This window comes from Erithacus rubecula (assembly GCF_903797595.1).
Source record: "Erithacus rubecula genome assembly, chromosome: 8".
In the NCBI taxonomy this organism is placed as follows: domain Eukaryota; kingdom Metazoa; phylum Chordata; class Aves; order Passeriformes; family Muscicapidae; genus Erithacus; species Erithacus rubecula.
In genome coordinates this window covers 12,501,003-12,515,402 of record NC_136659.1, presented here as the reverse complement: position 1 = coordinate 12,515,402, position 14,400 = coordinate 12,501,003, and the positions used below count along the sequence as shown (strand labels likewise).

The window sequence follows — 14,400 nt, the reverse complement described above, 5'->3', positions numbered from 1 at the left end:
GCAGTCCTGGGCGTTGGACACTGTACCCTCAGCCAGGGTGGAGCAGGACAGCATGACTGGTTTCAGTGCTGCTAAGCCAATTTACATTGTTCCAGCAAGACCCTAAAGCCTAGCTGGCGTCAATCCAAAACAATCCTACAACCACCTCAATTGCCACCATTTTGGGATTTGACCCTTGATTTCTGTCAGCTTTTTTCTACTCTCTTTTCATTAATAAAGTGGGGAAAAATCAAACTTTTTTTACCCCTCTATTCCACTCCCTATTCGTTCCCACATTCTGGCCTTAATTTAGCAGACACCTCCCAAGGCTGGAGGACAAGTAATTGCTTTTTGGTGGCTCGCCTACCCCTTGCATCCGAGTGACTGCTTTCCTGTCCTGCCAAACAACTGGCTGCCAGCTGCTGAGCTGCAGTGGGGCCAGGGCAAGGCCACTTGCTCACAGACTTGGTGCTGGGGCTCTGGTCCCACATTCCCTGCCCATATTAATCCTTCTGTTCCTGTGCTAAGCTAGCTCCCAGATGTCTGTGCTGGAGGTGCAGCTCCTCCCTGCCTCAGCGCGGAGCTCAGCACAGCCTGGGCTGCAGCGCTGGAGCATCCCATGCCAAAGAGATCCGTCAAGTCTGCCGCAGCTTGATTTGATGCCATGAGGAGCAGGGACGGAGGGGAAGCTGTGGACAGGGAATCTCTATATACAGGCAGATAGATGTATATACATAGGCACATACATACATGCACATACATATATCTACACATATCTACACATGCACATACAGGCATATGGGGTGTACCAAACATTGCTCTGAGTTTCTGCCAGCTCTGTGGGCCAAAAGCAATGCTCTGCCTTGTAAAGGTGGGTCAGCTAACATTCATCTTCATCGAGGAGCTAATGCAAGAGAAAACCAGCAAGTGCAGGAGGGGTGGGGAGGAGAGGATGCTGTCTGCAGAGGATGGGAAGCTCTCACTGCCTCTCTTTTCCCCCTGCTTCCCCTCCCTCCCGTGTTTCAGATGACAGTGGGGCCAGGGTGTTTCCCTGCCAAATGTGATGGCTCACCTTTGAGTCCCCAGCTGCTGGCACTCAGCAGCAAGGGAAACGGGAAAGGCAGGATGGAGCAGCGGAAAATGTGATTAATATGTGCTCACAGCAGACAGGGCTGGCTGGGCTGTTTCCGTGCCGAGCACTGCTGTGCTTCTGGGATGGGGAGGCAGCGGGAAGGCAGCCGGCAGGAGTGGAGCTCACACTCACTTCCTCCCCTTCCCACCCCACCCCTGCCAGGCTTTCCCCCTTCCTGGCAGCCCACTCCCCACAAAGCCTGGCCCAGACATCCCCTGTCCAGGGGGTGGTGCTCTGTCTTTCCCTCAGCCATGGAACCAGGGGGAGAGGCTAACCCAGCAGCCTGGCCAGAGGTACTGTGCTGTCTTCCTGTGTGTCCCCGAGAGGGGAGACAGAAAGGAGAGTGACCATCACCATGTGCCAACCCATACTTGCCCCTTATTATACAGCAGCATGCCCCCACCAGGGGACAGGGCCAAACCAAGCCTGCTGCAGAAAAGCTGGGCTGGCTCTTACCCTCCCTGTTGTCCCCCTCCTGTGACCTGGGGCCAGGCTATCTTCCAGGCAAATCCCTGGTGTTCATGCAGAGATCTTATCTAATAGTTTGTAAATGTCTTTAGAAAACAACAACTCTTCTTGAACCTAAGGAAGGAAAAGAGCACCCGGCAGGATTTGACCTTTTGTTTTTGGCCATTTTCCTCACCTGGCAGGATTTGACCTTTTATTTTTGTCCATTTTGTTTGGATAGACTGAACTATGAGGATTTTATCAGAAAACTGAGTTCTCATCCATTCTGATCCGCTTCCTTCTTTGTAGCATCTCAGGTTCCAGCTCCTGTGTGCTCTGAGCTGCTCCATCTTAGTAACTGCGGAGATGAGCTCATGGGAATCATATGGTGTGGCAAGGGACTAGGGATGGGATGGATTTCAAGATTTGGAGTTGATTAGGACCATGATGAGTGCTGCTCTCACTGCCTCCATTGCTCTGTGTGTATTTGTTTCCAGAATCTGTAGAAGTCAATGGACAAGAAATGGCAGCAAAATCCAGCTGACGTGCATTTTTTTTTTTATTCATTTTGATGGTTTTGTGTTTCTTATTAGTTAACTTTCCTGGGTGGCATTTCAGGTGGTATCTGCACAAAGATTGAATTGCTGCAAAGAGCAGTATCTCTGCTGTATGTTGGAGCTGGTGACATCGGAGGTTTTTGGTGCTGGCAGTGAATATTTGGGATGACTCTTTGGAGACCCTTGTGCCTTTCCTTAGGAGTGTTCCTCTGTCTTTTCAGTCCTTAGTCAGGTCTCCTGTATTTATTCACCTGAGGAAGGAGAGAAAAGCTTTCAGTCCTGTGGCTTTTTTATCTGGAAAAATCAGGAAAAGCTGGTGCAATGAGCCAGAGGGCCACAAGTGTTTCTGTACAGAGACATTGTGGTGCAGAGGATTTGCCCAGAAACATCCAGGTCCCAGGCTGCTCCTGCTGCTTTTGCAGGCAGGACAAAGACATCAGGCTTTGCCAAAGGCAGCCTTGCACATTCACCCTTGGTGCAGTACCTGGGGAGAATTACAGCCCTGGCTTTCCTAGCAAGGCTGCAGCTTTGTATTTCTGGGCCTGATATCTCCTTTGCAGGCTAACACAGTGTCCCTGATGACTCCCAAATCTGAGTGGAGCCTCTCAAAGACACGGAGCTGGCAAGCCCAGCCCAGCACACTGTGCCTTGCCCAGACACTGTGCTTTGTTGAGTGTTGCCAAGTATCATTTTTCTTTTAACTCCTTGTTCCTGGATTTAATAAATCCAGAACTATCCACCCTCCACTTGAGCCAGAATCCTCCCACCATCAAACATGCCCCATTTTATGCCTTCCCCGTCTGACAAGGAAAATAATCTCCCCTACTTTTCTCCTTCATGCTTCTCTGTCTAAATCCTGAAGCCCTAATCCTGTTAGCATGCTCTGTTCCAGGGCTCTGTCTCCACAGGAGTAACATAATCCTGCAGTAAATCTAGTGGGTCCAAAGAGACACATACTTACGGACGAAGGCAGGGCTGCTGCCATCCTTGGCCTTCTCTTCCTCCCTCAGCCACTTTCTTCAGCACCCCAAGATATTGCATAGTGGCCAAGCAGCATGATAAATAAAGCAGGAGAGAAGTTACCTCCTACCCCCTCCCTGACTCACTGCCTCTTCAACTTCATGGCATTTTTTATCTCCCTGTCCTTTATCTCCTTCACTCCAAACTGCCAATGGCATGATTCCCATATCCTCTGGAACTAACGTAGCTTCAGCCCCATGCTATGACAGCTCCAACATGTCAAAAATGCAACCTGTGAATGCTGGTGTGGGGCCTGCATGTGTATGCACTTGGAAAACTTGCACAGTCCTCCTCTAGCCTAGACATCATGCCCCCTACTTTTACAGCCTCTCCCTTACCACTTGCTTACTGCAGCAAATTAATTAAGCAGGTCAGCTCTCATTGATTATCAATTTAATTTCACATGCAGACCTGCTGTCTGGACTAAAAGAGTAAACATACAGTGTATGGGGAGAAGATGGGCAGCTTTTTGATGCAGCAGTGAAAGAGAGTTCCCTTGGCTGTTTCTTGGAAGGTGCTTTTAATTTGTTAATGGTTTTCCCATTTGTCTTCTGGCTCCATCATCCTTCAGTGTGTGTTCATGTGCATACGCATGTGTGCTCTCTGCTGAGTGTATATCTATTTATCTATCTATCTCCCTAGATCACAGCCAGGTATTTTTTTTTTCTGCTGGTGTAAATTACTGTGACTTCTTGTACTTCAATGGTGATATGTTGATTTACACCATTCGAAGACTTGGCTCAAAATATGTGCTGAGTGGGATGGGAAGCAGAGAGGACGGGAGGAATAGCAATGTTCTATTTTGGTAGAGAGGGAAGAAATCTTTGCTTTCTTGGCACTCCCAATTTCACACATTTTCTTGCTAGTTCTTCCTATGCTGTGAGTGCTAATTTGAGGCAGGATGTGGAGCCTGTTGAAGTCAATGGGCCCCTCCACAGTGTGCTGGGGCTCTGGGGTCAGCATTTTCAGTACAGGGAAACCAGATGGTCAGGGTCAGACCCTGGTCAGCAGCATCAGGACCTGCAGGTTCACAATGCATTTCCACTTGGGAAGGAGGCTGAAAGAGCAGCCATGTGGGAATACCTCAGGTCTCTACAGCACCAAGCACAAGGCCCTCTGAAGTGGCCCCTTTCTGTTATGCTGAATAGGGTGCAAAGTGAGGACTTGCCATGACCAGTTTGGGCTATTTAGGAGTGAGGTTCAAAGGAACAGATCCTACCAGTGCAGCTTATAGCAGAGCTGGAAGTCAGGTGCCAATTCTGCCCTCACATGCTGGCAGTCCAGATTCCGAGTTCATAGCTTGTTGAATGTGATCTAGCCTCAGTAAGTTGCTGGTTTCTTCATCTGAAGCAGAATTGAAATTGCTCTTCTTGGAAAGAGGTAGCTGGGACCAAGGTTGTCTAAGAGATGTTTTCAGCAATGCCTATAGTAGTGATAAAATTTTTGGGTTCAGTCCTGCTTCTGCTTTTTGTCAAGCTTAACTGTGCAGAAGTCATCAACAAATTATGCTGGTGTAAATTTGGATTCTGGCCCCTGATGCTTGTATGTGTGAAGTGAGCTAAAAAAGAACAAAACTTGAAATATGTTAAATCAAAAAGAGCATCAAACCTCGTCAGTGACTGTTAAACATTCTGGTCCATATGCAACCTTTGGCTCATGGAGTCTTCACACAGCTGATAGTGGGAAGCAAATAGAGGTTGCTGGGAGGAGACTCCACTGGACTTGCTGCCCTTGGACATCTGCTGGGGCCACCATTAGGCGCCATCCTCTGGGACAGAGAGACCTTTGGTCTGACCTGACATGCTGCTCCTTGTGCTAAAATAGTTGCACTGGCTCAGATAAACATTTCCTGTTCTCCGGTGTTAGGTTCAGAGGTAAGGTGTTGTGTGTCAGCTTCTGTGTTGGCAAAAAGCTGAAGACTTGCTGTGGTGTGGAAATACATCCTTTAAAATTGTTTGTGTGTGTGCATGTGTCTGTGCCCATGGATTTACAAGACACACAGACACATGCACACGCACACATGCCTGGAGAGCGTTTCACAGTAACCACTCTTCTTATAGCCCTCCTGCTGGAAAAAAGGGGTATTTGGTGTCTGCTGAGCAAGGAAAAGGATGGGAAGTGAGGTCAGACAGGATAAAATAGGATATTAAAAACACATAAACCATGCTGTGTTGCTAAACGGTAGCAGCATGATATGTATTCTCTAGATTAGCATTTCTGCTCAAGTTCACATCAACCCCTCAGCCCAATTACCAGCCAGATTTGCAACTGATTCCCTCTGTGGGGTGGCTGCTGCCTGCCCTGAAGGAGTGGATGGTGATGTGCAGGGACAGCCCTGAGCTAGCTGGGGTGCTGTGAACAGCCCTGTAAACACCCTCTGCATGCCCTGCTGTGCTGGATCCTGGGAGAAAGAAGCAACATGTGCCATCTGCAAGCCTAGAGCCACAGGAGGCTTACAAAATGCTTCCTAGCTGCTCTTCAAGGCAATGGGTCAGGATACCGCCTCACCCCTTCTTCTGGCCTCAGTTGTTTGACTCTTGCTTCCCACAGGAGTTTGGTGCCAGAGATTACACTCTCCTGCTTTCCTGAGATAAACTCACTGGGAATTCCTGTGCTTAGTACACACACACATGGTGGGAGCTTGCACAAGAACCCAGCCAGCATCCCAGTGTGGATGTGGTTCCTGGCTGAGATGGGAGGATAATCTAGCCCTGTCCTGAAGTGCTTGGAGTGAAAGCAGGCAGTGCCTGCAGCCTTGGTCAGTGAGCTCTAGTTCTTTATCCTGAGGCTGAGAAAGGGTTGAAAATTACCCTCCCCTTGGGTATTTCCTCTTTCCCTCCCTTGTCTTTCCCACTATGGCTTTGCAGCCTAAAATAGAAACACATGTATCCAGTCCTTGACCAGCCTATTAAAAAAAATGGGCAGAAGAGGTGGATCTAACATCCATCTGGTAGTTATTGATGATGGCCATCTGGTAAGGCAGCAGCCTTTTCATACCATGTGGGATCATAAACTCTCGAGAAGCTGTCTCCATGTGGCATGGAGAGGCAAAGGCAAGGGGCTGGCTGAGCTATCCTTCCTGCTCACAGCACTGCTTGCAGGTGATGTTTCCTGGTGGAGCTCAGTGTAAGGGTGTGTCAGGATGTCAGCCTTTTTGGGAGCATCTGGTCATTTGTGCTGGAGCACATCTAGGCTGGGGGCAAGCTCGAAGCAGCTGAGGCCTTAGTCTGAGGTGTCTCGAAGTGCTGTGAGAGTAAGTCCAACAGAAAGCTCCTGGCCCTCCTGCCTGATAGGTGAGTCCTTCATCCACCATGCTGTCCTGACAGTGGTTCACATCTATCTCCCTGCTGGCGCCTGGTGCTTGCCCTGGTTGGAGGCTGGCCCTGACCAGAAAGCCTTTCCTTGGTTTGCCCTGCTTATCTGGTGAGGATGTAAGTGTGTGCAAATGTACATTTGTGCCTCCCTTCCCTTGCAGACATTTCAGGCCAATGAGGATGCCACAGAGGTGGTTCTCAACAAGATCCACAGCCCAGTGCTCACACGCTTCGTGCGCATCCGTCCCCAGACGTGGCACAACGGCATCGCCCTGAGGCTGGAGCTGTACGGCTGCCGCATCACTGGTGAGGGTTCCCTCCTCCCCTGGCTTCAGTGCTCCTCCCTGTCACTCCTACAGCCTGTCCTGGGGTGCTGTCCCTTGCCACTTTCATGGCTGCTTGTGGTGGGAATGGTGACACTGTGACTGGCACGGAGACATCCATCACAAGGGATGCGCTTGGAGGGACAGGGCTCCAGCTTTCAGAGGGAGGGGGAAATGCCCAGTGCTGGTGTTGGTTTAGTATCCAGAGCTTAATGCTGTGAGGAGAACCACGAGCACTTCCTTTCAATTACCCTGACTGTTCATGGCCTTTCCTTCCCTGCAGATTCACCCTGTTCCAACTTGCTGGGGATGCTTTCTGGCCTCATTCCTGACTCCCAGATCTCAGCCTCTTCCATCAGAGGCTATGACTGGTCTCCCAGCATGGCCCGCCTGGTGAGCAGCCGCTCGGGCTGGTTTCCCCGTGTGCCCCAGGCCCAGCCTGGGGAGGAGTGGCTGCAGGTGGACCTTGGCGTCCCCAAGAACATCAAAGGTGTCATCATTCAGGGGGCCCGGGGAGGGGACAGTGTGAGCACCACCGAGTCCCGTTCCTTTGTGAAGAAGTTTAAGGTGGCCTACAGCATGAATGGAAAGGACTGGGACTTCATCCAGGACCCCAAAACAATGCAAGCCAAGGTAGGCGCTACCTGGAGCAGCTGCAAAATATGGATATGTTTCTGATTAGCTTCAGTCTGCCTTTTAGGGGTCTTGGGAAATAGGTTGTCCTACTCCCAAGAGACCCTGGGGTTGTCACCATGAAATCTCAGGTTGCTCCAAATCTGTATCAGTGGCCATGAGGTCCCCTTTCCTCAGGGATCGCAATTTCTTTTCATTTTCTATTTTGGATCAGGCATGGGGATATGGATATCACCTGCTGCTTCTCCCAGCTCCTGCAGGTCAGAGTCCAAAAGATGGTGTGCTTTGTTATTTTTTGTTGTTTTGTGTAAAACAATTATGTTTTACACAAACTAATTGCATATTTTAAGGGAAAAGGTGTGGCTGTTGTGGTGTGTACCTCTGAAAGAGGAAGATGAATCACAACTTCTCTTCAGGAAATTTTCTATATCTGAAGTCCCTTTGCCACACTGGTGTGACCCTGAAATTCCCCATATTTTTTCCTTATGACTGGAGTTCCCCATAATCTTTCTGCTTACTGTTATGAGAGGAACAGGGGCTTGAGGAATAAATAAATTCTCTGCTACTGCCTGTTCTGTTTTTATGCACACTCCTCTGCTTGAAATTTGGTTAAGTTTTAATTTTTCCTGATCTTTTGAAAGAGGGCTGATGCTATATATAGCCCTCTGTTTATTCCCCACAGACTTTAGTTCGTGCATGTAAGCTGAAAAACAGCAGTACTTGGACTGTGAGGAAAACCAAGCATTTACACCATCCTAGAACATGCAGTAGCTTCTTTATTTACCAAAGGGCAAATCTGATCTCATTTGTATGTGAAGTCAGTGGCTATTCTCCAGGCTTCCCCTGCATGGCTTGGATCAGAATCTAACCCTTGGATTCTGAGCAGAGGGTGGGAGAGATTGTGCAAGTTTCTTAGAAATAGTCTGGCTGGTCCTCTTGCAACTGAGGAGCAGCCCAATTTCTACTCAGCTGGGCTCAATGGCCTGAAGTCGGGCAGCTAAACTTCGTCAAACTGTGGCTACATTCTGCCAGACCCAAAATACCAAGTCAGGTTGAGAGCACATGAATGCCCACATCTCTTTCCTTTTCTCTGTCTCTCCTTCTCTCTGCAGCTTTTTGAAGGCAACATCCACTACGACATCCCTGAGGTGCGGAGGTTTGACGCTGTTCCTGCCCAGTACATCCGAGTGCACCCGGAGAGGTGGTCCCCAGCAGGGATAGGAATGCGCCTGGAGGTGCTGGGCTGTGACTGGACAGGTAGGAACCCCTACACCTCTGCTCTGGGGCCAGGCACTAAACCAGCAAGGTGAAAACTTCAGGTGGCCATGCTGCAGCAGGGAGACTGCAGCCATGGAGGCAGCACCTGTAGGGTGGCCTGCCCCCACCTTTTTATTTCCACCTTGAAAAGAATGGCCTTGATGCAGGATGTAGCAGCAATGTTTGGACTCCAAGCTTTCACACAGAGCTCCATGCAGGATTTGTCCTCAACTCCCTTCACACTCCTTTCAGATTTTCACCTGGACATTGTGCAGTTTTTCAGTCTATTATGTTAGAGGATATTTGGGCTTCTTAATCCAAATAATAAAACAAAAAGTAGGAGGAGAAGCAGAGGTGCAGTGTCCAATACTTCATATCCTGAACTGCCACAGCAAGGCTTTGCTGTAAAAACAGCAGTCCCTCTCTCGCTGAGTGGAAACCTTTTTGTAGACAAGGTTAGGGAGTTAACTCTATGATATTTCTACAAACATCCCTAAGACCCAGGAAATTTGTTCACTTTTGCCCACCTGTTTTTCACACGTGGTATGCCTTTCAGCCACCATTTGTTTTAATACAGAGATGAAAACTACTTCACACACTCACTTGGGATCAGTAGAGGTTGTGCTTCTGACCCTCTGAGGTCCAGTGGTGATTGATTTCTCCACAGTTTCATCCCCAAAAGCAAAAAATGCACCCAAAGGGTCATTGGGTCTGATGCTAACTGCAGTGCCAGCAGCTAGTTGTCCTCTTTTTTTAATCTTTTATTTTTTTAATAATCTGCTTACATATGAATCTGGAGTCCAGATGTCAGTGATAAAGAGGTATGATTTCCATTTTATAAACACATCTGTAGAAAGCATTTTCTTGTAAGAATTCCCATTCTGGGAACTTCGAAAGACACAGAGCTTTCTTTACCCTCTTGTGCAGACTTTACTAGCATTTCCTCCTGCAATGTGCTGCAAGATTCATTGCAAACATTTAACAGCAAATCACACAATACACGTACACACTATTAATAATGAGATTTTTTCACTTTTGAAGTCAATGGTAAATATCCCCCTGGACTGGCAATCCATTGTAAATTATCTAAACTTTAAATCAGATTAGATCTCAATTTAAATCTTATGACATCTTAGGATGTTTTGGGAAAAGCAGGTGCAAGAAGCAGGAGCTGAGGGCTTTGTGCAGAAGTCAGGCAGCTCCCACGCTGCTGCTTCCTGCAGCCCCCAGGAGTCTCCAGCTGGCAGATCTCTGCAGACTGCTGCTGGATGGTGCATCACAGCACTGCATCACTGCCATAAAGGGAGGCAGCCACACAGGACCTCCAGCCACGTGCATGCCAGCCCTTCCACTGCACTCCTCCAGCTTAGGGAATAAGAGGGGTTTGTCACCTTTAACTTCTTGTGCTATTTTTGGCCCAAATTTTCTCTTACATGTGTGTCCATGCTCATTTTCAATATCAGTAGCAACAGCACATGTTTTTTCCAGGCAAGGTGCTTTATGGCCATTTCCCAGTCTGGGTAATAATTTGCACATTGTAATGTTTAAAACTCAACTGCCAGGTCATAAATATCCACAGCTTTATTAATCTACGGGCATTCAGCTTTGTAACAGAGCAGGGCTTGTAATCTTGTGGATTCACCGTGTTATAGAAAGCATTTATATCCCTGATGCAGCCTGGGGAGCAGAGATAGCCCATGGCATTATCTGCAAGTGTAATCCAGGCTGGCTACATGCAGCAAGCCTTGACAATGCCAAGACAGGGCCCTCCTTTGCTGGGAGGACTCAGGCGTGTTACAGAAGTGGCTGCAAAACCCCAGGCAATTGCACTTGCTTAGGAACAAGATTAAGATATGGATTTAAACAAGACAATTAAAAGTATTTCCAAGTGAGGGTCTAAGCCCATGTGCACTTTGCCCAGGTGTTTCTATTTCTTATCAGCAGCAAGCATCTTAATTACTGAGTTAAACAGGTAACAGCCACAACTGGGCTCACAAACTAGCTGGCTACTAACTCAAAAATTGGGAAGCAGGCAGTCAGCAATTGGCTTCTTTCAAAGACCTGCCAAAAATTTTCCTCTGAAGAGTGGAGAATGATGAATGTTCACTTGCAGCTGGGTTTCTCTCCTTTGAAGTTCCAAACATCTGGTTTCAATTGCTCAGTGACTTTGCATTTTGATTAGCAGTTACCACCAGTCGAACAGACACTTGCAGGGCTGGGGAGGAGTGAGAAAGCAAGCAGGCAAGACCTCTCTTTTTCACTTTCCATTTCACACATGACGCTGTCCTGCCTGTTATTTTCATTATCTCTTGTAACCATCGTGTTGCGGCTCTGCCATGGTAACTGATTTTTCAAGATATATTTCTGCGGCTTGTCCAGGGCAATGCAACTCTGTTGATTTACATCCGCTCAGCATCTGTGTCCCATATGGGACTTGGCTTTCAAGGTCCTTCCACATTGTCACATTTCAGCTATAAATCTCGATATACAGGAACAACAACCTAAAAAAATGTACCAGCTCTAAATAAGTTACAGCTTTTGATATGTTGCTTTCACCTGCTGCTTTTTTCTTATTTCCTTTCTTTTTTTATGACATTTTTCTGTGCCTAGCTGCTTGCAATTTGTTTCTTGGTTGCATTTGGAGTTTTATGGGGTTGTAACAAATTTGAACTTACAAATTAAAAGACTTTGAGGTTATTTGTTATTTTATCCTGAACAAAAGACAGCCACTGGGAGGAAAAAAAGTAAAAAAAACCCGGAGAGTTTACGTACAACATGTTTAATAACAGGAAAATAAAAGGGCATAAAGGAGCCTATGGAAAATATTCAATGTATTTAGCTATTTCCTCCTGCTTCTGGCTTTATTAAATGATATCCTGAAGGGTGCCGACAAAGAAACACAATCACACATAACTGAGCTAAGCTGCCTCTTTCTAAAAGTGGAAAGAATCAAGTCTGCTGTACTCCATTTAATGCACCCATAAAAGGAGAGTTTGCTGGAACCTAATGTCATTTACTGTTGATCTTAATATCCTTCCCTTTCTTGCTTAAATTTCCCCTGACACCTGCTTGGAGGCTGCTACACATGGGCCACGTTAGAGAAAGGGAAATTGGACAGAGACCCTTTGAAAGCGTAGTCAGGAGCCTGGAGTGTGAAACCAGATGCTTTCTGCAGTGAGCCAGAGCTCACCAGGGGATCCTCTGGGTCCGCTTGCGGTTACATCATTTGTGGGTTTGAGTGACTTGTTTTATAAATTGGCACAATTGGTGGGAATGTTGTGTGTGTTTTTTCAACGTGTCATATGCCTTTGTGAAGGAAAAAGATGTTCTGCCTGTGATCTCACTTATCCAGTAATGACAGCTAAGTGGATTGCCAGCACCCGTGTAGATTGTAGATTAAAAAATTAGGAGGAAAAGTAGTGTGTGTGTCTAGAGAAGAGTCTTGTTCAGTGGGAACTCCAAATCCATAGAACTCCCATATGGAAAGACAGTTCACATGAAGTTCAAACCATGCTGACATTTGTAGCACATGGAAATGTCATGGCATACTTGTTCTATCTCTTCCTGCCATTATAGGAACATGAGAAAAAGATTTTTTGCCTTGTTTCTACTACCTGGGCTTCTTGTACTGTCTGTTGCAAACAGCTTCTCTACTCCACTTTTTTCAGATGTCAGGCCCACTGCAGAGACGCTGGTGCCCACTTTGAAGAGTGAAGAGACCACCACTCCCTACCCAACTGATGCAGAAGCTACTGACTGTGGTGAGAGCTGTGGAGAAGAGGAGGGTATGTATCAGAGCAGCAAATCTTTATCTCGATAACTGATGGGTTAAGAGCAAGGAAAATACTCTTATCTTCCCATTAGTGCCAATTCATGGGGCTGATTCCTGGAAAGCTTTGAGTAATATTATTAGTGATAGGCCAGGATTAAAAAAAAGAAAGAAAAAAAAGCCAAAAACCAACCCATAAATAAATCTGCCAAAATCTGATAAGTTCTATCAAGGAAGGATGGAAGAGCAAGAGATAGCAACTAATTCAATCCCTAGGGTACAAGACATGAAGAGCTGGTTTCCCAGCTTCCTTACATGACCTGGAGAAACTAATTTAGTGCCCTGTTTAGAACCATCTCCATTCCAGATCACCTCTTGGCTGGATGTCATAAACTCAGAAGGTGATTCAGACTGCCTGGTATGTAAGGCTCCTTTTGCAGAAGTCACAACTGTGGAAGTAAATCACAACACGTATTGAAGACTGATGTCCCAAACACTTACCAGCTTAAGGATCATCTTCCCTATTCAGCAGCTTAAAATTTAGAAGGACAGTCTGGGTTCCTTGTGTGGGCAGTAGAGAGATAAGGGAACACTAACTCCACACAGGATTTCATCTACCCAGGCTTAGATGGCTGTCAGATGTCCATGAAATGGTTTGGTGTCTGTAGCACTTGATTACTTCTTCCAATGATAGAAGCAGCTGAATGTTAGTTTAGACTCCGTGCTGTACTTGTTAAGAGCCAGTGCTGGGTGAGGGATAATCTTCTCTGCCTCAAATCCCTATCTGTAAAAGCAGACATCATATTCTTCTGCTTCTTGCAAGGGGGATGTGAGCATCTAAAGGTTGTGAAAGGTCCAGATGAAGAGGAGAGGGCTTGACAGAGCTGTGCAAGGTTACTGGTACAGTGCAGTGTTCAGGAAATGCATTCCCCTGGGTGCAACAGCAGAGCCTGGGCCTCAGCACTGGAGCATTTACACAAGGACTTCAATAAGAATCTCACAAGGAAAAGCTATCCTCTGAGATAGCTCCTAGGATTTCTGTCACTTCAGCTTTCAGTCCCAGATAAAAAAATTAATGGGTTTTAAAATAAATAAATTTATAAAAGAACATTAATTGGCTTTTTCACACCTCCTGTGGGGATTCTGCTGTACTTTAGTTCTAGAAATGTAAGTTGCAGAAGCAGCTCAAAGGGCCTGATTTTCATTGCTTTGCCTTAGTGTTAGTGCTCTGCAATCCTGCTACCATTGAGGCACTTGGGAAAGTGCTGAAAGGAAATTTAGGCCAGTAACAGTCTCTGCAAGAACACGATTCCTGGGTGCAATCCAGGGCAAGAGAGCAAGCAGAGCATGCTGTGGAGCGTGGAACCAGCCTGTTTGTCAGCTTCCCTCAGATTTAGCAACAATTTTCATTCTCATACTCCATAAAACAATGAGTTTGTTTCTCTGGACAATCAGATTTATGACAGCCAAACAGAAACAATGCTGCTCTCCAGGGTACGAGATTAGATTGGAATAAAAGAATCCATGATCTGCATTGTTTTATTTTGGAGTGGGAGCATGTAAAAAAAGCCCTCTGCCCCTTGCAGTGAAGTTCTCCTGATGCCTATCACTTGAGTCACTCACCTCCTTCTGGCTATCGCCCACTTTGTGGGCACTGTGATTTAAAACTTCCTCCTTGCTCAGGAAAATCCTGGCCTATAATTAGGCTCAGACATGTGTGTCCGCTGAGTGCTTGGTATGGGATTCAGCCTCTTTCTGCAGCCTCCATGCCACATGAGTGATTGCCTCGACTGAAGGAGCCAGCAGCTGCCTCACTGCCACATGCAGCCCCTGGCATGTTCCCCCTGCCCATAGCCCTGTCTCTGCAGGGAAGCTCTCCAGAGCTTTCTAAGCTGTTGTCACAGGGGAATTAACTCTGCTCCTGTTTCAAGATGGAAAGTTAAAGGACTTGCCCAACAACCATGTGGTG

At 46.9% G+C, this 14,400-nt stretch overlaps 1 protein-coding gene across 6 annotated transcripts in view; it reads left to right on the top strand.

Moving 5' to 3' along the window:
* NRP2 (neuropilin 2) overlaps positions 1 to 14,400 on the top strand; it is an 89,223-nt gene that overhangs the window by 38,866 nt on the left and 35,957 nt on the right. For all 6 annotated transcript variants that reach the window (XM_079311466.1, XM_079311464.1, XM_079311467.1 and 3 more), the window contains exons 8-11: positions 6,611 to 6,755; positions 7,056 to 7,405; positions 8,518 to 8,662; positions 12,331 to 12,447. In XM_079311466.1, coding sequence (XP_079167592.1) covers positions 6,611 to 6,755; positions 7,056 to 7,405; positions 8,518 to 8,662; positions 12,331 to 12,447 — 757 coding nt within the window. The remainder of the gene's footprint in view (positions 1 to 6,610; positions 6,756 to 7,055; positions 7,406 to 8,517; positions 8,663 to 12,330; positions 12,448 to 14,400) is intronic.